Here is a 27,030-nt window from a genome sequence, read left to right on the forward strand (position 1 = left end):
CCTAGCTGCGTTTCATTCTCTATTGTGTGTTGTGTTTTGATCAGAGTCTTGGGTGTTTTGGGGGTTATGTTGTGTTCGGGGGGGTGGGGGCGTTCTTTTGTTTGTTGTGGGTTGCTCGGAAATTAGGAGGTGGTGCGTGCAGGGGAGAAGAGGTTTTTTAACGATTTATGTTGGTTCTTGATGCTTGGAGGGCTGTGTGTTGAGTCATTATTCTAGCTTTTGTTTCCGATTTCTTGTTGTTTTTGTGTTTGTTTTCGATCAAACCCTCGACTTTGAAAGGGTGTTTTCTTCATTTTGCCTTGCATGGCTATGCATGGAGCTCCTTTCGAAGGGAAGAGTTTTCTTTTTCAGGGATGGTGATCAGAAGTAACTCATCCCCAATCATCCACGAGAATCCTATCTTTGGTGGGAATAGTATCGGCTTGGGGGGGAATTCTTCTCATACTGGGAGCTTGAAGCCTATGGAAGTTAATGGATGCCTTACAAAGAGTGACAATAGACCTGCTCTTTTGATGCAACCTGATTCTGTGGAGAACATTAATTAGTTGTCCAACCACACCTTGATTTACAAGTTTCTAGGGATTTGGAATTGTGGGCGTGATGCACACGGAGTCCAGAGGGAGAAATGGAAGTGCTACTAGCTGCTAATGGTTGTGGAAGTTAATGGTTTTTTGAAGGGGTACCCTATTTCTACAATCAGGTTGGCCTCTTCATAAAGCCATAGCACGTTGGATTCAATCCTACTGAAGAGCTTCCATTGAAGGTTACTTTATGGGTGAGACTTCTATGGTTCCCTTTGGAATTCTGGAGAGATAACATCTTCAATCTAGTTGTTGCCCAACTTGGATTGCTAGTGGGCCCTTCACAACAAACTATGGAGAAAAAAGTAATCACCTACGCTTGCGTCTACGTTGAAATTGATTTGAATAAACCTTTACCTAAATCTATGGAAATCCGAATGGAAACAAGCTCGTGGATTCAACAGCTTGATTATGAAATGTTGTCATTTTGTTGTTGCGTCTATCATAAATATGGGCATTTGCAAAGGATGTGTCCCAAATTCAAATTTGCAGGATCTTCTAAAACTTGGCAGAATAGCTCACCTCCTAATCAGGATAAAGGGAAGGCTCCTATAATGGAGGATAAAGTGGACTTCATCCTAGTTAGAACTCATAATAAGGGTCGTGTTAAGAAGAGGACTTTTAATGATAGGCAGAATGATGAGGTTTTTAATAAGTTTGATGCTCTAGATGATTTGGATCAGTTGGATGGAGCTATTGCTAATATGCCTATTGGCCAAGATCTTGTGGGCATAGGGGAACCAGTTGAGGAAGAGAATAATGCTATTCAGCTAGAAACATAGGAGGAAGGGAAAGGTATGCAATTGGACATAGAGCTCCCCTTGGAAAACTTAGAAGAATTGAGAACAAGTAGAAGCTTAGTTTTGAAAAATAGTCCTGGCCTCACTTGTCTTGTCATAAGTGTGGGGAAGGATTCTCAAGATGGTAGTAAAAGTAGAGGGACCCCACCTAGTCTTGGAATTCACCAAAAACCTCTTAAAAGGGGTGCTATGGACAAGCCTCCTAAGGTGGGAAGGAAGAAAGATCAAGAAAAGATGAAGCTAGTTGGAAAGACATTAGTGGAGTCTAGAATTGTGAAGACCATTGACTCTCACTTCTCCTTGTCTCATAAATGATTGTTCTTTCATGGAATGTAAGGGGGTAGAATAGCATCTCTCCACAAAAGGCTATTTGAGAGTTGATTGTTTCTAATTCTCTTGATGTTGTTTTTATTCAAGAAACTAAGTTATCTATTGATAATATGCTTAAGGCGAGAAAAATTAGGTGTAGATGTCATTGTCAATGCATCGGGGCTCAAGGCAGCTCAGGTGATATGGCTTGTATGTGGGACCCGCGTAAAATTGTTCCAATTTGGTGGATTTCTAGTAGATCCTCTCTCTTAATGCTTGCTACAAGTTGTAAATCCGGTAAGAATATTCTTTTCACTAATGTCTATGCTCCTGATTTTATGGGAAAAACTTTGCTTTGGTCGCATATTATATATGTTCATTCCCTTGCCTCCCTATTTCCTTGGATTTTGGCAGGGGACTTTAATGCAATCTTTAGTTTGGATGAGAAGAGGAGAAGCAATTTAAGACTTGGCCCTTCTACGTGTCTTCTGAAAAACAATATTGAGTTTCTGAGGGTAGTTGATGTTAAACCCACCAATGGGTTGTTTACTTGGAATAACAAAAGATGTGGAGAAGGGGCAATAGCTAAGAGACTAGACAGGTTTCTTATTTCTTGTCATTAGATGGGGGTTAATTGGGCTACTACCTCTAAAATATTAGATTGGTAATAATATGATCATTGGTCGATCAAGCTTTTTGCTTCTAATTTGTGTGTCACAAAAAATACTTCGTTCAAGTTTCAGCTTATGTGGCTTTGTGGTCCTCTTCTACAGGACCTTATAATGGAGTGGTGGACTGAGGGGCAACCCGCCTTTCGTAATACAATGTATTTGTTTGTCAAACTTTTGCAATACATAAAATATAAGCTTAAAAGATGGAACAAGAATTGCTTTGGTAAAATATTTTCAGCAAAAAGGGATGCTTAGGACCAAGTTGATTCTGTCACCCGTAGAATCAGGGACCAAGGTTTATCGGAGGCTCTTTATAGAGAGGAGTTTGCCGCAGTGAAAGAGCTAGAGTAGGAACTCCATGAAGAGATCTATCGAAAACAGAAGTCACAGGTTGAGTGGCTCCAAGAAGGTGATAGGAAAACAGTTTTTTCGCAATATAGTGCAACACAAGAGATAAGGGAACTCTATTACTTCACTCATATCCTCTTAGAAGGTTCTTCTATCTTCCCACAAGGAGATTGCTCAGAAAGCCATGAGATTTTTTGCAGATTTATTTTTTGAAGATTTTGTTCCTACTAGGGAGGAGGAAAGACTTGTGCTAGACAGAATTCCCACCATGAATAGTAATGAAATGAATGAAGATCTGCTTAAGCCTATCTCTCTATCTAAGGTTGAAATGGTGGTGTTTGGCATGAAGAAGGGTAAAGCTCCTGGTCCAGATGGGTTTCCTATAGAATTTTAGTAAGAGTTTTTAGAAATTATTAAGTTTAATCTCTTGGAAGTGGTGCAAGAGTCTTACAGAAACAAGCAAATGCTCAAGGCTATGAATGCTACAATCCTTGCAATCACACCTAAAAAGGAAGGAGCTAATTCTCTTCACTTCTTTCATCCTGTTGCATTGTGTAATGTGATTTATAAAATAATCACGAAGCTAATTACGAATAGACTCAAACCTTGGCTTAATAAATTGATATCTAAAGAGCAAGGTGGGTTTGTTGTAGGTTGACAAATCCTAGATGGGATTATCATAGCTTTGAAAGCTATCCATTATATGACAGTCTCTAAGGAGAAGGCGGTTATGTTCATTAAGTTGGATATGGCCAAAGTGTATGATAGAGTTAAATGGAGCTTCCTACACAAAGTGCTTGTTGCCTTTGGTTTCAGAAGTGATTGGATCAATTGGGTGATGAGTTGTATCACTTTCTTCTTTTGCGGTTCTCATCAATAGTGAACCCACAAATTAATTTGGTGCCTCCAAAGGCCTTTGTCAAGGTGATCCCCTTTCCCCATATTTGTTCCTTTTAATGGCAGGAGATTTGGAGAGATTCACCAAGTCGTGTTTGGCAAGGGTTGATTCGAGCATGGAAGTGGGATCATGGCCTTCTTCCTTGCTCTCAGCTTCAATTTGTGGACGACATTACTTTGATGGGTTCTACTAGAATTAACGAGGTTGCCAACTTTAGAAGGGCTTTGGATATCTATTTGAAAGCTTCAAGTCAAAAGATCGATGAGGATTAAATCTTTTATTTTCTTCTTTAATACCCCTGCTCTCATTCAAGCCAAGATTGCCAAGATTTTGAGGTTTCAAATTGGGGCTCTTCTTGTGGTTTACCTTGGATTTCCTCTCTCAGCTAGCCACCTGCATGGGGGGATTTTGGCAAGATATTCAAATAAGCTTTGTCATAAGGTTAGTCTTTGGACTAACCATTGGCTCTCAACTCCTTGAAGAGTAACACTTCTAAAGGTTGTAGTACAAGTCGTTCCTATTTATAGATATTTTGTGTAGACAGCTCCTCTTAGCTTTATTAAGGAATTTGAGACGCTCTCCAAGAAATTCTTGTGGACAAGTAACTTGCTCTCCTCCAAATGGAGTCTAGTCAAGTAGGACTATGTTTGTAGGCCAATGCAAGATGGTGGGTTAGGACTACGACTTTCAAGTATGAATGGTCTGGTCCTAACGGCTAAGAACTTTTGGTGATGGTGCGCCAACTAGGATAAGTGTTAGGCTAAAATAGTTAATGCTAAGTACCTTGGGGGAGTGGATGGAAAGGATGTTCCACAGTACAATCTAGCAGGAAATGGCCAAATGGAAAGAACCACATGAGTGGCCTCCTCGAGGATTAGTTGAGGATAGGGAGGATATTACTAAGATATTGGCAAGAAGACTATATAACTACCTAAAAGGGGAGTATATTCTTGCTTGGGGCCCGAACCTGACAGGCGAATTTTTTTTTGGCTTTTGAATATATGGAGTCGAACAAATTGAGCTTTGGAAAGATGAATGTTCAGTGGTGGAAGCAGGTTTGGAATTGACTGTCTTGGCCTAAGTGTAACTTTTGTGTGGTTAGTTGTGCAAAACAGACATCTCACTCAGGAGAATCTTCGGAGGAGGGGGTTTCATGGGCCTTCAGTTTGTGTTCTTTGTCGCAACAGTGAAGAGACCTCCCATCTTTTCTTCCAACATTCTTTTGCTGGGAAGATCTAGCATCTCCTATGGGAAGCTTGGAGGCATACTTGTGTTCATGCCACCTTTCTGATGGAATTCTGGAATAGTCTTGGCAGACCCCCGGCTAAAACTCCCTCCATGCTACTTGGAATATCAAACCATGTTTTATTATTTGGCAATCATGGTTAGAGAGATCGTAGGATTTCCCAGGATAAGAATATGTTGGTGCAATTAGTATGGTTGCGAGTTATTCACATGGTTCAAGAAACTTTACTGCCTAAGTGCGACCTTACTGCGGATGTGGATCCTGAAGATTTGCATATTGTTCAAAACTTGGATATTTTTGGTCAAGGTCATGGGTTTGAGTTGTGGAGAAGACAGGTTAGGAGTCGTCATGGTAAAAAGAGGTGCTCAGCAGGTTGGTAAGTGGTCCCCTCCACATCCGAGAGTTATTAAGATCAACACTAACGTGTCATCCAAAGAAAATCCTGGACATGCAAGAATTGGAGAAATTGGTAACGTAGTGGGGGAAATGTGATTTTCCTCTTTTTTGTATATAAGGGGCAACAGTCTAATAACCTTATTGAGGCCCTTGTTGTTCTCTTGGCTTTAGAAAAAGGATGTGCAATTGGATGGAGAAAGTTTATTTGTGAGTTTGATTCTCAAGTTGTGGTGGAGATTTTGAATAAACAGGACTTTGAAGATATGGAGTGGCATTTGGCCTTAGTGGGCAGACAAATTCTTAGTTTTCAGGGAGTCCATTAATTCAAATTCCTTCTGCTATATCCCTCATGAGTGGAATATGGCAGCAAGTTGTTTAGCTAAGTGGGCTTCTGATCGCCTGGAAGGTTGGGATATTAGAGAGTGGGGTCAGCTGCCCCCGAAGTGTGCCAAAGAGTTTGAGGAGATTATTAGGAAGGATCTGATGAATTAGAAAGGACCTTTCATAGGCTTCCCTAGCATTGTTGGTTTGGATTGTTTTGGCTTTCTGGGCTTTTTGGCCCTCTTCTTTGTTCTGTCTTTTCTGATTCACCTATGGCAAGTAGTAACAAGGGTAGTTATCTGTTAAACATACTTGGATTTCTGACAAGGGTAGTTATCGGTTAAACATACTTGGATTTCTGACAAGGGTAGTAACAAGGGTAGTTATCCGTTAAACAGGGCTAGTTATCAGGTAAAACATACTTAGATTTCTGACAAGGGTACTACCGAGGGTAGTTATCCATTAAACAAGGGTAGTTATCAGTTAAACGTACTTTGATTTCTGACAAGGGTAGTACCAAGGGTAGTTATCCATTAAAAAAGGGTAGTTATCAGTTAAACGTACTTTGATTTCTGACAAGGGTAATAACAAGGGTAGTTATCCATTAAACAAGGGAAGTTATCAGTTAAACACACTTTGATTTCTGACAAGGGTAGTAACAAGGGTAGTTATCAGTTAAACTTAGATTTCTGACAAGGGTAGAAATTTCCATCTAGAACTAAAACATACTTAGATATCTGACTTCATGGTCCACATTGTCCTTTGCTGCACAGATGAAAACATTTCATTTTACAGCTAGCTGATGCAGAGATGATAAACTTCAACAGGCTTCTCATTGCGTTGGATATTTCCAAATACAGGAAAAATTGGTGAGGAAAGGATCTCTGCATATAAGAGAGGTGTGTCTTAAGGGACGCACAATCCTGCCATTTAGGTATTATGAAGACAGCTAACAAAATGAGTGTGCTTGTAAAGCAGGGAGCTGGAGTTGTATCCTAGACCATTTAAAGGCTACCAGCATGAGCAAATCTCAAGCAATTGCAGGCAGGATAACTTTTGGCATTCAAATCAAATGATGCGATGACACAAGAAATTTTTATTTGAGGAATGTGCGCTGATATATTTGTTTCCTCCAGCTGACTTGAAGACTTCAACCTTGGTACACAAAATAGTTAATCCAGCAAGGGTGTGTAAAAAGGTGTAAACAATGGGCCCAAAAATTGAACGTCTGTGCAATACATCAAGATCCAAGATGCAGAGTACTGTAGGTTGTGAACCAAGATTTCAAGAAAGAATCAATCTGAGAAACATTAAAGCATGTTCAACCATTTCTACATACAATGCACATACTAAAGCTGAAGCACAAAACAAAATCAAGCATGTTTGTGTACTTCACAAGGCCACTCATACTGTGTCAAGCAAGAATAAGCAATTAATGCCAGGAGAATCATGTACATACACAAGGTAAGTTCAGTTAGGCATGAGAAGAGGTAAAGTTGTAATGTAAAACTACAAGATGAGCAAAATCATGTAAACTTGTAGAGAAATGTTCTACAAAATCTAGCCTTTTACATCAGTGAATTGAATTATAGGGTGAGGAGAAACACCTTGACCACAAGTACTAATTGGCCATGTACTAATTGCCCATCTACCGGTTACTAATGTACAGCAAATGGAAAAAGATGTGATCAACCGAACCAGAATGAAATTTGCACAGAGAAATAGAGTACGATAGTTGAAAACTTACTTATATATTGATACAGAGAATGTGAATTGACACACCGTTAGAAAGGAATCTATCAATTATGAGTCTCTCCACAGGCATACTAACAAATTTAAAACTCCAACCTAACACAATAACAATATCATAATTGTAAGAGATATCAAGCATTATTCTATTCATTACAGATGCTGAAAGCTTAGCAGAATTCTTCTATTTTTCTGGAAAAGACAAAGAATACCTTGATAGTCTTTTATGAAATAAACTATCATTTTGAGAGATATAATAACACACACTCCAGATTAGACTTTCAAAAGATTAGTAATCATGTCAAAGATTAATGCTAGGAGAGACATAATAACACACACTCTCCAGATTAGACTTTCAAAAGATTAGTAATCATATTAAAGATTAATGCTAGGAGAGACATAATAACACACACTCCAGATTAAACTTTCAAGAGATTAGTAATCATATTAAAGATTAATGCTAGGAGAGACATAATATACAATTCATCTAGAATAGCAATTTAAGCCAGTTTCCAGAAAAAGAGTACTATGAAAAAACAGGCAGAATGACAAAAAAAAGATGCCAGCACTGCTAGCATATGATTTACAAATCGATAGGACAAAACAATAGGTGCTTAGCAATAAAGACATAAGCAAATCTTAGTGTACAACTAAATAGAAGTTCCGTACAACTATCAATTACATACGATCTCCCACAAGGAAGGTTTTGTAGACATTTCTGGGGAAAACACCTATAAGATCACGTACTGGATTTTTCAAAATAAGCCCAGTAGTCCATATTCAGACAATAAGTGAGGACAAGTAGAAGATAGACAACAACGTATGAATTATATTTTATGAAGTCATCATAAAAAAACTTCTGTGCACTTGAAACAGATGAATCTTGGACAAGATCGATCACAGATACTTAAGTCTGCAAAATATGAAACTTAACTAGCACACTTAAATCCATAGCCTTCCATCCTGAAATTGGTGCTCCACACAAGATACACAATGAAGCCATGCAAAAGACCGTATACAGAACCTTTGCTTGCTGGTAAATGAATGAACAGAAGTCGTTAACGAGATCATCCACTGTGGAATCTTCATGAAGTATGTGCATTCAGCATCTCACGGTACACCATGTCAATAAAGTGTTCATTCTGCAAATCAAACCAACAATTTAAGCTGCTGGTGAAGGAGTGCTAAGCAGCAATTTGGACAATAAAACATGATAACTATTGCATAGATTAAAATTACCAGGTTTAAAAAACCAAAATATCATGAATATTGTTTGGAGAGAATGAAATTTATTTCTTACATCACAGTCAACCTACAGTGTCAAAACGACAACAGCAAAAGATGCCATCTCTATTAAACATACTGCCAAAGACTAGGAGAAATCTCCAACCTGAAAATTGGAGAAATCTACTACCTTATCCACACCTCCTCAAGATATTAAGCCCCTTGGGCTGAAGCCAGTGTTGTTTCCCTTGCAGGATCCCATTCTGACCATCAAATCAGCCCAACCAACGCAGGACACAAAAATGTTGCTTGCATAAATTTAACATACTGACCACAGATAATGTGCTTTCAATGGTGAAACAAATAATTATAGGCATAGTTGCCTGGGTACTCGTACCCAGCCCCTGGGTACTCGTACCGGAGACTCAGACGCGTATCCCGCACCGGAAACTTGGTTGGAAACGTCTCCATAGAGAGGAGACTTTCCGCTAACATATCCGCCTGTCTCCCACCGTCTCCAAGCCAAAAAAAAAAAGGGAAACCCTAAAATGTTTAAAAAAAAAAAAACACAGGCAGCAAATAATCAAATTGCAGTACAAACGGAAAAAAAAAACACTCAAAACAAATGGAGGTCACAAGGATTTCTTAAAACGTTGCAACAGCCATTACTAAATTATTATATTACATTTCATGTCATTATATTTAATGTTCAATGTCATTATATTTTCGGAATTTCTATAAATTATTAAATTATATTTAAAAGAAATTGGAGTCTCCAAGTACCCACGTCTCCTATTTTGAAAAAATAGTCGTACCGGTACCAGCACCAGTCTCCAAAGTCTCCAAGTACCCCCGTACCCAGGCAACCTTGATTAAAGGCCAAAATAACTCTCTAAAAACTAAAAATTAAACCAAAAGAAGTCAGGCTTTCACAATTGCTTCAGCAAAGTGGTCTGTCTGGGTACCCAAAGGGAGTGCCACCACTGAAACAATTTTTGTTGTTTATCCTCTATGTTCGCAATTTTTTTAGATTTTGCTACATTTCGTTAGAATTATTTAGTTTTGATATAATTTATATAGTTTCAGACATAATTTGAGGACTTGGACTCAGCGCGAACTTGGCAACCCAACATAGGAGTCGAACTTAGGACTCGGCAAAAAGCTTGGCTAGGACTCGGCAAATAAGATATGATTTAGAGAACATAGGAGACTAATTTGATTATCAATTTGTCATAATTCAAACATTACACATGTTATATGATATTCAAACACTCAGTATTTGAAAATTCATCATTCAAATTTCATAATTTCATACACAGTTTCAAATTCAAATGTATAACATCATAAGTTTAAAAATGTTTACATATAATGATATGTCAAAATGAGAAAAACAACTAAATACAATCTACATCTTTCTCTTTCCTCTCCTAATGTAACTCAATTTTTTAGGCCCCGAACTAGGTGCTACTGCTACGGTATCTAAATGATGATGAAAAGTTTCTTGATCTTCAAAATAGTGTCCCCCTTCATTGCATCCAATTATGCTCAGGGCTTGGGAATGGAAAGCTTAATGGATTTGATGGGCAGCAGTGAGAAGCTGCACCAAGTGTTAGATATGAGAAAAACCCAATGATAAGCTGTATTAAAGAGCACTTACAAATGATGATAGGCCAATAGGGTTGTTCCCTAAGGTGTTGTGTTAAAGATGACTACAAGGAGAGAAAATCAACCCTGAAACAAACGATACCCATTGCATTGGACACTCCTACTCTATGTCACTAAGTGTGTATATGCTGGTTTCACAATACAAGGTTTTTGCACCTTAATAAAGCAGATGAACAGCCATGTAGGGAGATTTAAGATGTGGTTTTGACATCCCTAATGTTGTTACACATCTATACGTGGAAGTAAAGGAAATAAGAACACAAAATAAAAAAAGAAATCTAGTTTTATGTTATGAATGTGTTGGTGAGATGGGAGTGAGTTTAAAGACGACGGGTGTCTTTATCCAACAAGGGCAATAGAGCCTCAAATTTTAATGATCCAAAAGGGATCACAAAATGAAACACACTATATGATATCTTAATCAATATATCATTAAGAACTATACCTCTAGATTCCACACTTAAGCTAGGCTCTGAATGCAAACAAGCAGGTACATCTGAAATTGTAGGACATTCAATTGAACTTACCTTAGCTATCCATAAGCAAAACCTATGCATCTCTTTTGTTGTTTTGATAAGATGCCTTGCAAAGAGTTATAACTACCTTCTAGATGACAAATTTGTCAAATAACATTTGAACTGGCAAATGTGATTAAGACGACCAATAAGATCATCAAAGATGCATACAATACTTGTGGAGACATTCAGAAGAAGTTGAATCTGCACATTTAAAGCATTACTTTCAGAGTTATAGTATGATAATACATACTTCGGGAGAAAACCCAAAAATTTACAATACAGCAAATGCCCTAAACTATTACTAGAAAGCAACCCTAATGGTTTGTAACCTCATCTTTTGTCTCAACTTTGCAACCTATAACATCTTGTCTCCCTCATTAAAGATTATGTCTTCCATACCACCACACAACCTTGAAGGAAGAACTAGTGTCATCAATAGTTGCAAAAGCAATCCATACCAGCTTGCATCATGTCCACATACCTTTTACATCAGCAAACATACGTCTTTGTACATAAACCATGCCCTTGAGGTCCACAAGCACTACGAGACATTACAAATCCTTCCCCATCTAAGTGCATCTGCTGCTAGGGTCGTGCAGGTATGTGATGTCCCCACTCTAGTCAATCTCTGTGACTGATGGGTTAGCCTATTATTTTTGGACTCTCGTAGGCTAACATTCTGGATAGAGAATCTCAAGTGGTAGTTCCACTTCTTCAATTCAGTCTTGGGTTCAGTTCCAGGGCCTTAGCAGTTGGTGTGTGGGCTTAGTTGAGGGACTTACTATTTTTAGTAAGTCAATCTGGCAGTTGTGCTATTTTTAGTCTGGGCACCTGGACACATGGGGAGTATTCAGTGTTGACTCCAGCTTCAGACGACACATCAAAAGACTGAATAATGAAGGAGATATTAATATTCTAGTGGCTAAGTTATTTAATTAACTTATATGGTAATTATAAAGTCATAAAGTGACTTTATTAAATTAAAAAAAGCCACTTAATATTATAAAGTAATTTCTATTAAATCACTTCAATGATTTTGGGCGCCCAAGTTGAATATCAAACTATGCAAAGTTAATTAAATACATTTTAATGTATTTAAAAAGCATGTGGGCGTACTTAGTGAAAATCATGCATTTGGGGGTTATAAGGAAATTGGAAGCAATTCAAACTCCATTATTGATTATTTGACATTGCTTGATATTTTCTCTGTGGATTGTCTAAGACAATGGTTTCAAAAGGTTTGCTATTGAAGAATGTTCATTCTTCATGGATCTATGATTTTGAGGTTGTGAAAGATCAGCTGAATTATTGCAAACTGAGAGGGCTTCACACAGGAGTCTTTATGTGCTTCATCAGAGGTTAATTGTGTTAGTTATTTGCAGAATTGGGATAAGGAAGGAGGCATTGCAGGTTAAACGTCTCATTAGCAGCAATGCATCAATTCAATAACCAGCCGTACAGGTTTTCTTGTTGGCCGTACAATTCCTGCTTAGCATGTGGGGTCCCAGATTGGGTGTTTTTTGCTGGAGGCTGAAACGCCTCCCCTTTTTGCAATTTAGTGGCACATTCCCCAATGCCGAGCTCTGACAGGTTGATTTGTCTACTTTCTGGCCTGGAGAAATTGCTTTCCAGACTTGTACGGCCATTTTGGTCAGTTTCCCAGTTTTGGCTGGCAAACACCAGATTTATTCATTTAAAAATAAGCTTAAGGACCTACGGATATGCAATTAGCAGTAGGATTTATTGTAGCAGGTATCTTATTCATAATATAGTTGCAGTTGCTCTCAATTTTATTTCTATTCGGTTTTATGTGCAATTGTTGCCTAGCACGTGTTATTTTATGCTTTAAAATTGTTCAAAAACCTTGAAAATCCAAAAACACAACAGCAATAGTATTTCAGGAGAATTAGAACCAACAGGGTTCTTACAAGGTAAGTAGATGATCCTTTTCCCAAGAACTTGCAAAAAATTCAATAAAATGGTTATAGTGACTTATGCGTGCAAGATAAGTTAAAACCCATGAAATGTGTGAAATGAAAGGTTAGGAAAAATTGTGAGGACAAGTGGGAACTAAATGCAACCATTGCATTAATAGCAAACTAGAAAAAATTTCATCCACCATTTGAACTTTTGAGAAAATTTGCACCCTTAAGATGGGCGATGATATCTAGGCGGGGAAATCCTTCTGGAGTAGTTGCAAAGTCAAATCTGATTATCAATAAAGTCCTGGAAAGTTTACAAGAGTGGTTGAGTCATTGAGGTGAACAAGAAAAAATGCAAAGTTTTGATGCAGGTTAAAAGGCTAGAATGGGGATATGGGGTTTAGATATCCAAGTGGAAAACTAGATATTCGTGTAAATGTAATTCAAGATGCAAGTTAAATTCAAGGTTATTTTTTTTCTTTCAAGCATATGTTATTTCTTAATATGATAAATCTGATTATTATCTGGTATGTTGTAGATGGAGAAAGAGCATTTATTAATTTCAATGTCCTTCTCACAATCACCAATTGATATATATATATGCCAATAAGAAGGATCAAGCAAAACCTTGACTGGTCATGTCTATTGACCGATCAAGATATTACTTGATCGCACCTCTTCAATCATAATCACGTTTAACCGATACCATACAGTGTGCATATAACTAACAAGTTTAACCGATACCAATCAGTGTGCATATAATTAACAAGTTTAACCGATATCAATCGGTATGCATATAATTAACAAGTGAAACCGATAACAATCTGTATGTATGCAGTTATCAATAAACCCGATAACAATCGGTATGTATGCAGTTAACAATAAACCCGATAACAATCGGTATTTCGTGCATTAGTTAAGAACCCGATTATTAGCAAGGTTATATATATGAATCGAGGGATACAATCATAACTAGATCGTATATCATGCATACTATTATTGATATAACATAAAACGAAAATAACATATCGAAGAGTAATTATATTTATCAGACGAAGGAATGATGATTGAAGTCTTATCATAGTCTATCGATGAGATAGATGATTGAATGAGAGACTTCATTTATCTCTCATTCAATCATTTATCTTACCGAGGCTATCATGCATCAACACTCCCTCTTAGCTAGGGAAGATAAATGAAAAACAATATATCTAGCATCACATTTCTCATGATGGTCAATATTCCTTACGTAATCTTACTCTCTAGGGAATCATATCACCTAGACATGTGACATCAACTATCATCAATCATTTGATACAAGAAATCACATCACCTAAGCACGTGACATGAAGTATCACCTAAACGCGTGATACAAACGTTCATCACATTAACTTGTGATGACAAGATATCACCCAAGCATGTGATATCAGTATTGCTAAAGCACGTGATACTTTAAGAATAAGCACATGAGAATAATTAAATTCTCAACTCATCCAAGTTGTGGTATGTGCACTAACATTTTATCCAAATGTTTTACCACAACACAATCATGGCACATCCATGGCATACCAGAGATCCAACATGATAACTGGTTTGAACATCATAAGATCGTCATCTTATAATGTCTACATACAAGTGTTCATTATCTAAGAGATCGTCACCTCTTAGAAATGAACACAGGGGGTTAAACCCATAAAAGTCTTAACATGACAAAGAAGTTTACACATAAAACATCTTAATAAGTATAGGAGTACAAAGTAAATTAAATTTCAATCATACCAAGACCTTTTCTGAAGTGCTCAACTTTCACCCTTGAAATTGGTTTGGTAAGAATATCTGCTGTCTGATCTCCTGTACAAATGTATTCCATCTGGATCACATTCCTATCTACCATGTCTCATACATAATGATATGGAATCTCAATATGTTTGGATCTGTCATGAAACACCCGATTCACTGAAAGTTTTATACAACTTTGGTTGTCGCAATGAATAACTGTAGGCTTCATTGGTTCACCGAATAACCCCACAAGCAGCTTCCTAAGCCATACTGCCTCTCGAGCAGCCATGGAGGTTGCAATGTATTCGGCCTCAGTGGAACTCTGTGCTACTGATGACTATTTCCTGCTAATCCAGGATATCATGGCTGAACCTAAACTGAAACAGCATCCTGAGGTGCTTTTCCTGTCAGTTACACTTCCAGCCCAATTTGAATCTGTGAATCTGTGTAGATCTAGTTCAACTCTCTCATATTTGAGACCAAGTTTTAGGGTACCTTGCAGATATCTCATGATATGTTTTACTACTACCAGGTGTATCTCCTTTGGTTCACACATAAACTGACTCAAGGCATTAACTGCATAACAGATATCTGGTCTCGTATTTACAAGATACATCAGGGACCCAATCATTTGCCTATATAGAGTGGGATGTGAGGGTTGTGATTCTGCTGCTGCTTCCTTAAGTTTATGAAGGTTTGTTTCCATTGGAGAGGTCATGGGTCTGCAGTTTAGCATTCCAAATCTCTTCAAAATGTCCAAGGTATATTTACCCTGGTTTAGTATAATGCCATCAGAATTTTGCCATACTTCCAAACCTAGGAAGTAATGAAGGAGTCCCAAGTCCTTCATATCAAATTCTTTAGCAAGGTATTTCTTATACTAATCTATGAGGTGATCTTTTCCTGTGATTAACAAATCATCAACATATAAAATCAATATCAGCATATCACCTTTGTCTTGCTTATAGTAGAGATTTGGATCTGCATCATTCTTTGAGAAGCCTAGCCCTGAGAGATAAGTGTCAATTCTTTCATACCAGGCCCTAGGAGCCTGTTTAAGCCCATAAAGAGCTTTCTTGAGTTTACATACATGAGATTCTACATCATGAATCTCAAACCCTTCAAGTTGCTCTAGGTATACTTCTTGTGCAATCTCTCCATTAAGAAATGTTGTCTTTACATCCATCTGATGTACTTTCCATCCTTTTGTTGCTGCAATGGCTAAGACTGTTCTTACTGAGGTATATCTGGCTACAGGTGCAAAGGTTTCTTCATAGTCAATTCCTTCCTTTTGTGAGAACCCTTTGGCTACAAATCTAGTCGTGTGTTTCTCAATGCTACCATCTGCAACATGTTTGATTTTGAAGAGCCATTTGGAGGTGACAACAGATTTTCTAGCTGGTCTAGGAACAATCTTCCAAACATCATTTTTCATAATGGACCGGTATTCCTCAGACATGGCATTCTTCCATACTTGATGTTTAAGTGCATCTGATACATTAGTAGGTTCAGCTTTTGAAAGATCATTCATGAGGGCAACATAGTTGGTAAGTTTGTTAGGCCTTTTGCTTTCTCTGAAGGTTCCTGAAGGAGCAGCATACTTCTGAGCTTCTTCTACAGTTTTGGTGGCCCATAGTGGTCTTTTCTCGAAATTTTCTCTAGGTGCGTTTTGAGTTTCACCTTCATTTTCCTCAAGACTCCCTCTGAAGCTCAGGAGCAGGGTCTTCCTCTATGCTAGGGGTAGGAATATAGACTTCAAGTTCTATTGAGCTTTGGGCTCTTTTGAAGGCTAAGTCTTCTTCAAAGATTACATCCCTACTCAGTTCAATATTCCTCTGACCACGTATATAGATCATGTAGGCCTTGGAGGTTTCACTATATCCTACAAGTATTCCCCCTTTTTCTAGAAGGCTCTAATTTTAATCTTTTCTCCTTAGGTACATGAATATAGACATGACACCCAAATATTCTAAGGTGGCTAATATCTAGCTTTGTTTTAGTAAAGACTTCCTCAGGGGTTTTATCTTCAAGATGGGAGTGAGGACATCTATTTTGTATATATACAGCAGTGCTTGTTGCTTCTGCCCAAAGATTGGTATTTAGATTCTGATCAAGAATCATGACTTTGGCAGCTTCTACAATTGTCCTATTTTTCCTCTCAGCTACCCCATTTTGTTGAGGATTATAAGGTATAGTAAGCTCCCTCTTAATCCCAGCATTTTTACAAAAAACTTTAAACAAATCTGAGGTGTATTCTCCCCCATTGTCAGTTCTTAAGGTTTTTATTTTATTTCCTGAGTAGTTTTCTGTTAGTGATTTAAATTCCTTAAACCTATTAAGGATCTATTCTAATTCTTCACATTTCAGAAAGTAGATCCAAGTTTTCCTAGAGTAGTCATCAACAACTATTACATAATACAAAAATCCCCCTAAAGAAGGTACGGACATAGGTCCACATACATCAGAATGAACTAATTCTAAAACTTTGCTTGTTTTCCTAGTACTATTTTGAAAAACACCTTTAGCATTTTTACCTAGGGCACATCCCTTGCATGCCCCTAAATGATATTGCTTTAACTTAGGTAGGCTTGTGACAAGGTTTCCCATTGATGATAAAGCTCTAAAATTCAGGTGACCTAGTCTTCTATGCCAAACTTCATTAGCATATGTAGTTTCATGGATTAGGGCTAGGTTGGGCTCTGTGCACAACTCATACAAGTAGCCTTGTCTTTGACCAATGGTTTTAGCTTTCTTGATAGATGAATTATTTGGCCAAGCGAACACTCTGTTGTCCATAAAGGTCACTTTGTACCCATTATCCTCTAGTGCTGATATGGAGACTAGATTTCTCTTGATGCCTGGGACATATAGTACTCCTTTAAGTTGCAATGATACGCCCGACTTCAGTTTGATAGTGCAGGTTCCAACTCCTCTGACTATATGTGTGGAGTCATCTCCGATAGTCACTTCCTCATCATTCTCCTCTATCATGGAGACTAGCACTTCTTTAAACCCTGTAATGTGTCTGGATGAGCCACTGTTGATCATCCAGGAGTTAACCTTGTTTGATGCTTGATTTGTAAGTGCTGAGTAGAGTACATACTTCTCGGAGTCATCTTCCCCTTTAGATTTTCCTTCTTTGGCAAATGTGGCTTGTTGTTTGGCTCTTTCCAGACATTTGGCAACATAGTATCCGAATTTGTGACATTTGTAACATTGAATCTGTGAAAGATTCTTCTTGAAGGTGTTCTTGCCATGATGACCTTTCCTCTTCCTAAATTGTTTCTGCTTGCTTTTCTTATTGGAGTTTGTATTTAGGACTCGAAGATCTTCATCTATATTCTTTTGTTTGATCCCTTTCTTATTTAACCTTGATTCTTCTTGGAGACAGTCTGCCTTTAGCCTTTCAAACTTTGGAAATTTATCCCTTGCACTGATGCCTTGGACAAATGTTTCCCATATACTAGGCAACCCATCTAGAGCAATGAGTGTTAATTCTTTGCTTTGGATCTCATATCCAAGGGTTGCTAGCTCATCCCTTAGGGCTGATATCCGCATGAAGTAGGCATTAACTGACTCCCCTTTGATCATAGCTATATGATTTATTTCTCTCTTTAAAGCCAAGGTTGTACTAGCATTGGATATCTCAAATGCATCAAGTGCTTTGAACATGTTGTAGGCCGTTTCATGTTTCCTTATGATAGGCATAATATTATTCCTCACCCCATCAACTATGATTTTGATGGCCTTTTCATTTCCCTCTATCCAAGTTGCTTTGTCAGGTTCAGTCTCAGGTTTTGTAGTTTTAGTTTTTACAAATGATTCGACTTTATTTTCTCTTAGAACCATCTTAATTCTGAACTTCCATGCCGAGTTGTCATCGCCTCCTCCGAGTCTATCTTCGAATCTGATGGTGCTAGCCATTTGGAGAAATGTGATGTTGAATATATGCTTGTCTTGAATTTTCCACAAAATTGAATAGCCTTAGGTTCGATTTAACTATAGCTCTGATACCATGTACATGTAATTCAATTTTCAATTCAAGATGCAAGTTATATTCAAGGTTTTTTTTTCTTTCAAGTATATGTTATTTCTTAATATAATAAATCTGATTATTATCTGGTATGTTGCAGATGGAGAAAGAGCATTTATTAATTTCAATGTCCTTCTCACAATCACTGATTGATATATATATATGCCAATAAGGAGGATCAAGCAATACCTTGACCGATCATGTCTATTAGACATGACCGATCAAGATATTACTTGATCGCACCTCTTCAATCATAATCGCGTTTAACCGATACCAATCGGTGTGCATATAACTAACAAGTTTAACCGATACCAATCGGTGTGCATATAATTAACAAGTTTAACCGATATCAATCGGTATGCATATAATTAACAAGTGAAACCGATACCAATCGGTATGTATGCAGTTATCAATAAACTCGATAACAATCGGTATGTATGCAGTTAACAATAAACCCGATAACAATCAATATTTCGTGCATTAGTTAAGAACCCGATTATTAGCAAGGTTATATATATGAATCGAGGGATACGATCATAACTAGATCGTATATCATGCATACTATTATTGATACAACATAAAACAAAAATAACACATCGAAGAGTAATTATATTTATCAAACGAAGGAATGATGACTGAAGTCTTATCATAGTCTATCGATGAGATAGATGATTAAATGAGAGACTTCATTTATCTCTCATTCAATCATTTATCTTACCGAGGCTATCATGTATCAACAATTCGGAGGTCAACTTGAACTCCTAAACAAGAAGAAAGCAAAGAAGCAAAACACTGCAAAAAATCGCGATCAGTCACGATTAATCCTCAATCACCAGTGATGCCGATTTTTCCTCCAAACAAACACACTAAAATCGGTCAAAGTTTTTCAACAATTTTTATCATGCATAATCGCGAAAAAATAGGACAAAAATCGTGTGATTAATCACCAATAAAATGCGTTTAAAGAAAAAAAAAGCTCGCGAAAACCCTAGATGCCTGCGAAACGCAGAAAACATAAGCAAAAAATTTATAAATGCATTGCACGAACGCAACCGGTCATCAATGATGGCATTTCGAAGGAAGGAAGGTTGTGCCATTGCTAGACTAAATTCACTGGTCACGCACCATTGTCGGGTTCAAGCTTTGACGACGTGAAGACAAGCTGTTATACGACAAAAACCACCGCACGGGTTTTTCAAGTCTCCAAGTAAAGTTATTTACAATAACTGCTATTAATTTTTTTTTTCAAAACTTTTATCAAAACTTATTATTATTATTTTTTCTTTTTCTAGTTATAAAAATTTCTTACTATAAAAAATTAGTGTTTTTTGATAAAATTTGAGTATGAAAAATATAAATGATTTTATTATTATATTTTATATATTTTTTAATTTATTTAATTTTTTTTATTATTTTCTTTTTTTTGTGTTTTTAATAGAAAAACGGTATTCAATATTTAATTTGAGCTTCAATTCATTTCATATATAATTTATTAAATAATATATATGTATTTATAACTGACCAAAAAATATATATATTTATTTATATGTAAAGTAAAAATTATATATGAAATGGATTGAAGCTCAAATTAAATATTGAATATTGTTCAACATTATAAACAGACAAAAACATGTATTTTATTTAAACAATCTATAAAAGATATTAAATAAATTAAAGAATATATTAATGCTTAATTAATATCAACAAATTTGTAGATATTTTTAATACATAGATTTCATTTAAAAACATGCTTAATCCTCCATAAATAGTCTATTAAATAGTTACCTTCGTCTTCTCACACATCTTTGGACAAGCCTTCAACATTATAACTACTAAAAGAATAAAGAACATTCCTAAAGTCTATGCTAACAACTTAATTGACCATTATAACTAAATATAACAATATTATTTTAATAGTGTGTGGCTTCTTACATGGCAGGAGTCAACAGAAAAGTTCACAACTACACTTGGATAGGTGAGACCAGGAAAGTTCATGCAGTGGCATACCTGTCCAAGATCTTGCACTCAATCTATTTTCTAAAAATTAGAGGACCGTAAGTATTGCAGCATGTAATACTTTCCCATGCTTCTTTGTTGAGGACTAGAAGGTTTCAAAAGACTTCAGTATTGAAAATTGGAGACAATTATAGGCAGAAGGAAATTGATAAGCTTCTTTTTTTCTCAATCTTTGGAAATAATTTATTGAATATAGTTAACTTTTGAATCTTTTTAGAGGAAAACTCTTTTCAAGAAAAGCATAAAAAATCCATTGAGAAGATTTTCAGGGCTTATTTAAATATTACAAAATAAGTATTTAGTGCAATCAAAATTCAAAAAATCAAAACGGATCTTGCAAACCTTAAACAAAATGCAATGTTTGGCATATACAATGTTTCTAGTTCATGCTTATAGGTAATGCCATCATGCTTGAACTACAACATCCAACTCCTAATATAGCTCCAACAATAACATCTATGGGATCATCCTGATAAATCACCATAGAAAAATAAAACACAATCATTTTCATTTTCTCCTTCCCCTCCACTACCCATTTGTGAACTATCATTTGGCTATAAAATCCGAAGTAGATCATCACAAAGCTTATAGGAAGCTTGTACTTCCGATCGTTTTATTGGTAAATGGAAGAAACTAGTCCTTTCAACATACTTGTTGATATATTAAAGGGGCCTTTAAGCAGAGAGTAAAATGATACATGGAACTTACGTTGTACTAAAAAGGATTTGTGATATTGATGGCAACCCTACTGGAGTGATGGAACCAATCCATCTCACTTTGATAAATACATTCAATCACATCAATAGTTGGTACAACACTAACCGGAAAGCAAACCTGGTCAAAATAGCAAAAGCAAATTGAGTATATGAGTATACTCTAATCTTCAACCATTTATGGTTTGAAATTTGTGATGGAGGGGCAAAAGGCAGTTGGACCAACAGCAAAGGCAAAAATACAAATATTGAGGTATAAAAATTTCTAAAGCATCTGATTTGATAAGTCTTCTATCGCATAAAAGGATGCAACACACCATGGGAAGTACTACACAAGTTATAGAATTTGTATGATTCCCATTCAAAATTGGAATTCATACAATTGCAGGTTAAGTTTTGCAACCTTGAATTGAAAAACAGTGAGTTTGTCTTCAAAAATACAAGCAATCAAACATGGGAAGTACTGCTGCTCACTTCATGGATGCAACACACCATGGGAAGTACTACACAAGTTATAGAATTTGTATGATTCCCATTCAAAATTGGAATTCATACAATTGCAGGTTAAGTTTTGCAACCTTGAATTGAAAAACAGTGAGTTTGTCTTCAAAAATACAAGCAATCAAACATGATGATGAAGCTACTGCTGGTAAAATTGATGTATATATGACTACCTTAATAAAATCTTTTCTTTCCACTTATCCAACCTATTTTAAGTAATTGCAAACAAGCAGTCAATTGAAATCACTCACTTTTGATCAGTTAATTGAAAAGAAGGCTGAAAGAAAAAAATCCTTTGTAAGAAAGACTAAAACCATGAGAAAGAATATGTGTTATGCTCATTAAAAAGGCAATTCTTCCAATTAGGTTTCATCTTCTAAGAGTGAAGGAAATGACAGACGAAAATAAGGAAATAGAGGATGAGGATGCATAACTGGCAAAAACAATGGTCAACTCTATGAGAAGCCAAATGAAGAAAACATAAACTTGAACTAGAAAATACAAACAAGCATATAATATATTAAAGAAAGGTATACCTTTACTAACCGAACCAGTGCATCACGGACTCCATCTCTTGTAATAACCGGGCCTTGATTCAATGTTGAAGCTGAAGCCAGAGATTGGGAAGGAGCCGGAGGAGGAAAAGGTTGCAGTAGTGGTGCACCAAGTGAAGGCTGAAGGGATGCAAGAGGATTAATAGGCGGAGCCATTGGTGCAGAAGGAAGTGATAATGGCATCGATGTAGATAAAAGTGGCGGTGGTACAAAAAATGAAGGTTTAACAAGAGTAGCATGACTACTGCTGCTCACTTCAGATATGTCTAATGGACGAGCAGTCATGGGGACTAAAGATACTGATGAAGCAGGCAATGGAGGAGATGGTGCTGGCATTGGAGGTAGACTAGGAGAAGCCACTGATGATGAACCGGCTGGCAGAGAATGCACCATGGTTGAAGGCCTCACAGATGTTGAGGATGACAGCTCTTGACGATTGTTTAAATGTAATGATGCCTGCATATTTTACAATAAATCAAATATACAATATTACCCTCTAAAAAACAAATAAACATTACACACAACATCATAAGACAGAAATAATAGCAACAGAAGAAGTTAAAATGAGATGTATAAGTTTGCTTTCCAGATTATGACAATTGGAAAATATATGAGATCAAAGGACATGGCCAACTCTAGAGAAATTTTAGCTTATCTTCTTATAGCTAATCAAGCATGCATAAATCTACCTGGCTTATTACTATCCTCAGAAAATTTATCCCATGAATCAACCAAATAATTAACTTCAGTATTTTTTAATATAAATCAACATTATATTAGATCATGAAAAATGTGCAATGTCAGATGGAGGCCCATTGTTGCCCGCTAACAGGAAAGAGTGGGTAACAAACCAATATTTTACATTAGATATTCAATCTTCTGAGACCAAGACCCAAAAGCCTAAAAAAGTAACACTTCTACTTACTCAAAAATTAAAACTAGAACTACTGCTATTTCCCACTCCCAACATTGTCATTCTACTCACTGATAATTATATTCGCTATATGAATATCTGGCAGAGTATCCATTCTTCTCTGAAAATATATACAAAAACAGTCACCTTTGATGAACCAATATACTATCTTCAAGAGGGTAAAGGGCCTCAATGCCTCATGCATAACAAGACAAATTTGGTTGTTGGATCTTCTACTCCTCTTCTAAAGCCAGCCTCAAGTTCATTTCCATCTCAAACATTCCATCCACTAGAGATAGCGTGTGCTTGTGAAGGCATGATTGAGGACGACTACCAGAGACCACACTAGAATCCCTAGTGAAAAAAGGCCTGATGTTTGTAGGGGTCATAGATGCATACCATTGTTCATTTCCTAGATAAGCTTAGGGTCATTCTTAAAATTATTAACTTCCTAAATCTCCTTTGTAGACTTCATAAAATCCACATGGTGTAAGTATGCTTTTGAAAAGCCAAGGCCAATAGTCCCCAATGCTTTTTGATTTTTGATGGTCCACTTGGCAAGTTCATTTGCATCAGCTGGTGAAACTGAATTAGGTTGGACAACATCCCAAAGACCTTTTCCTACTAGATGTAACTACATCTATATTTGCCGTGTATGAAAATCTCTACCTTTGAATTTCTCAATGAAACTTAATTTATCCTTATGTAGTGCACTAAATAAAGCAAGCAATGCACTAGATATTACTACACAAAAAGTAGCAGAAAATCACAAACCTAACCCTAGAGATAAATCTGAAGTAATGGTCACTGTGGCAACCTTAAACTCAATAATGGAGATATAAAAGAATAAAAAATGCTGAAACTCTTTCTAAAATACCAATTATAGCTCCTGAATACTCTTCTTTGTTAACCACAGGTGCAACATACCCCATAAAATCTGTAGAATTCAAACCTTTCCCCTTGATGCATTAGATACTAATACATAAGCATCCTGTGGATACAACACTTGATTGATTTTGTGATCTTACAAACCGCAGAGAAGTAAGAATGGCATAGTACAATCTAACATCAAAGTTAATTCTCAAGATGGACAAGTATGAAGCGCACCCTCTACTAGAAATCGTGCAAGAGAAGCAACTATATTATGATGACCAAATCCACAAGTCTAAGATCAAGCTGCTTCATAAGACAAACATGGTCAATTATTCCATGGACATTCAAAATGGCCTCTACCACATCAAAGAAGTCCCACAAATGGAATCCAAACACTTATGACAGATCAGCTGTCAAGCTCAACAGGCAGAGTATTTGGATCTTGCATACTCCCAAATCATAGTTTCCGTCAACAATAATTTGTAGTGGCCTGACAAGATGTCGAGTCTCACTGAAAGAAGATGTTTGAAGCAAGCTTCTTCCTGCTAACATATCAGCAGCGATTACTTACTTTGGCAGTGTTTCAGATGTTGAGTTATTGAGATATAGACATGAAAGCCTCATCCATATTTCATTGTTCTGCACAATCTACTTCACAGGATACACATATAGTGCTCCAATAGCATTAAGCTTTTCAATGCAGCACGCAAAAAACAAAAAAAATATTGCTTGAGTACTCGCTACCTCAAAACATCTAGGACAATACATTATGGGAGGTGGATTCCTTAAATTTCTCCCATATAATTTTACCTTATTCTAGAAATAGGAAGTTAATAAAACAACTCGTACCTAACACAACAATATGAGCACTAACAATAATTTTCCCAACAATATGTCCTTTGAACAAAAGAAGCGAGTACAAGAATTGGAGGGACTCACTTACCTGCCATTCAATGTAAACTAATCTACATGGACATCTATGTCCTATCAACTCTAGCTGTAACATAGGTTTGATATTAATGAAAGAGAGCTACCCCTACGGTAGCAACTAGCTCAAAAACATATACATATATAGTAGACCGAACCCCATCATATTAAAAACAAGGGAAAAATCAATGAACCGCTCAACCTAAACAAACTAAATAGACAAAATAGAAAGAAAACAATCTAAAGTGAACATCCTATGTTGCCTAATCCTAGTCATTATTAAGACCACCATAATATAGACCTAGGAACAATGTTCAATGTTCAATGTTCAATGTTCAATGTTCTTGTGAACATTTCGATGCACAATGTCCACATAGTGAGCGTTGTAGTAGGTCCATCTACAACAAACAACATGCCTTCCTTTTGAAAGAAAGAAACCTCAAGCAATCAAACTATTGAATTCCTACTCCGAAGGTGGACCGAAGGGCAGAAACTCCATGTTGACACTAAGATGTGCCAAAATATCAAGCAATCAAACTATTGAATTCTCATTCCAAAGGTGAATGCAAGATAGAAATAGGATGAAGATCTCTAGAAAATGGTCACGTATTGTACTAAGATGTGCCAAAACCTAATCAAGAGTCTCAAGCCTAACTGTAGAAGATGACAACAAGAGAGCATGAAAAGGAGGGGAGAAAGCAAGAAGGTTTATATGTACCCTAGTTACACCCAAAGAGAAAGCCCCCTCTAAGAAAAAAGAGAACCAAAAATGGGTCTCGACAACAAAGCTAAATAATATACCCATGTACAAAGATATTCCCCCAAACAAAGGAAGAGAGAAACCCCTCAATGAGGAGATAAAGAGGCTGTCCACAAAAATCGCTCAAGCATCTCTAGGTTAATGCTAGACCATGATAGGTGCTAATCCATCAAATCAAATACCAAATAAGACTCAAAATGGCTCTCAACATAGGCATGAAAATTAAACCAGAAAACAAGTAGTCTTACTAAAATGACAACATGAATGATGATGGGGGTGAATCATATGATTCAAGAATTGCAAAATGTAACACCATGTAAACATGTCAAGGCAAAGAAAGAATATCCAAGGAGATGCAACTCAATCATAGTTGTCATCAAAGAGGAGACAAATGTCATCGATAGTATCCTCAAGATTCTAAGATAAGGGTCTACAAACAAATGATGAATGTCTAATACATAAACATCCCAATGAGGTATATCAAGAAGACAAATGAGATCTTGTTGCAAGGAATCATTGGAAACCCAAGATGAAAGGATATTGAACTATAACAAAGCAAAAAGTGATGTAGGATACAAGTCCTCATCCTCAAAACATGGGAGCTTCATTGGCTAGGCAATATTATATCACTTGCATTCATATTCGGGGGTTCAATATCCCAAAAATGAGGGTACAATATATTGCCTATCGGCGAAAATAGGGGGCTTTTTAATTCAGACTATGAAAAAATACAATATCTAGTGAAATAGGGGGGCTTTTAATTCAGGTTGTGTATTAGGAGGGTGTGACAAAAAAGGAGTTTAGGGCAATATTTTTTGAAAATAGGGGGATTCTTTAGTATGCCATGAACGCACATGCTATAACCCAGGTTCACTAGGTGAAGCCTCCATACCTCAAAATGATGACTTAAGATATAGGATTCAAATAAGCCAAATAACCAGAAAAAGTCTACGTAGGAGGAGCTTTAGAAGAAGTCTCCATGTCATCACCGTGTTCATGAAATTCTCAATCAACAAGCTTCTTGGCTATACCACAAGCATATGATGGACATGTTAGAAGAAAATCCATAATATAGCATGATCATCTAGGAATGGAAAATCAATAAGATCTCCATGGACCTCCAAATTTTGGTCCAAGGAGCACAATCTCCATGCATCTCCAAATTTTGATCCAAGGACAACGAGGACACTCAATATGCAAGGTGGCCCACATTGTGTTGATATTAACACAACAAAGAATCAATCCCATGACATAATCAATCTTTTCATCTATACCTGCTTCCACCAACAAGAACTTGACTTTTGGAAAAAGTT

General features: G+C 36.7%; 1 protein-coding gene across 2 annotated transcripts in view; it reads right to left on the reverse strand.

Annotated features, from left to right (window-relative positions):
• Nucleotides 1-7,865: 7,865 nt before the first annotated feature.
• LOC131046354 (mRNA-decapping enzyme-like protein) overlaps nucleotides 7,866-27,030 on the reverse strand; it is a 67,201-nt gene continuing 48,036 nt past the window's right edge. For both annotated transcript variants that reach the window (XM_057980082.2, XM_057980083.2), the window contains exons 7-8: nucleotides 22,227-22,700; nucleotides 7,866-8,461 (exon numbers count right to left, since the gene is read on the reverse strand). In XM_057980082.2, coding sequence (XP_057836065.1) covers nucleotides 8,405-8,461; nucleotides 22,227-22,700 — 531 coding nt within the window. In that variant the 3' untranslated portion in view covers nucleotides 7,866-8,404. The remainder of the gene's footprint in view (nucleotides 8,462-22,226; nucleotides 22,701-27,030) is intronic.

This window comes from Cryptomeria japonica, chromosome 8 (assembly GCF_030272615.1).
Source record: "Cryptomeria japonica chromosome 8, Sugi_1.0, whole genome shotgun sequence".
NCBI lineage: Eukaryota > Viridiplantae > Streptophyta > Pinopsida > Cupressales > Cupressaceae > Cryptomeria > Cryptomeria japonica.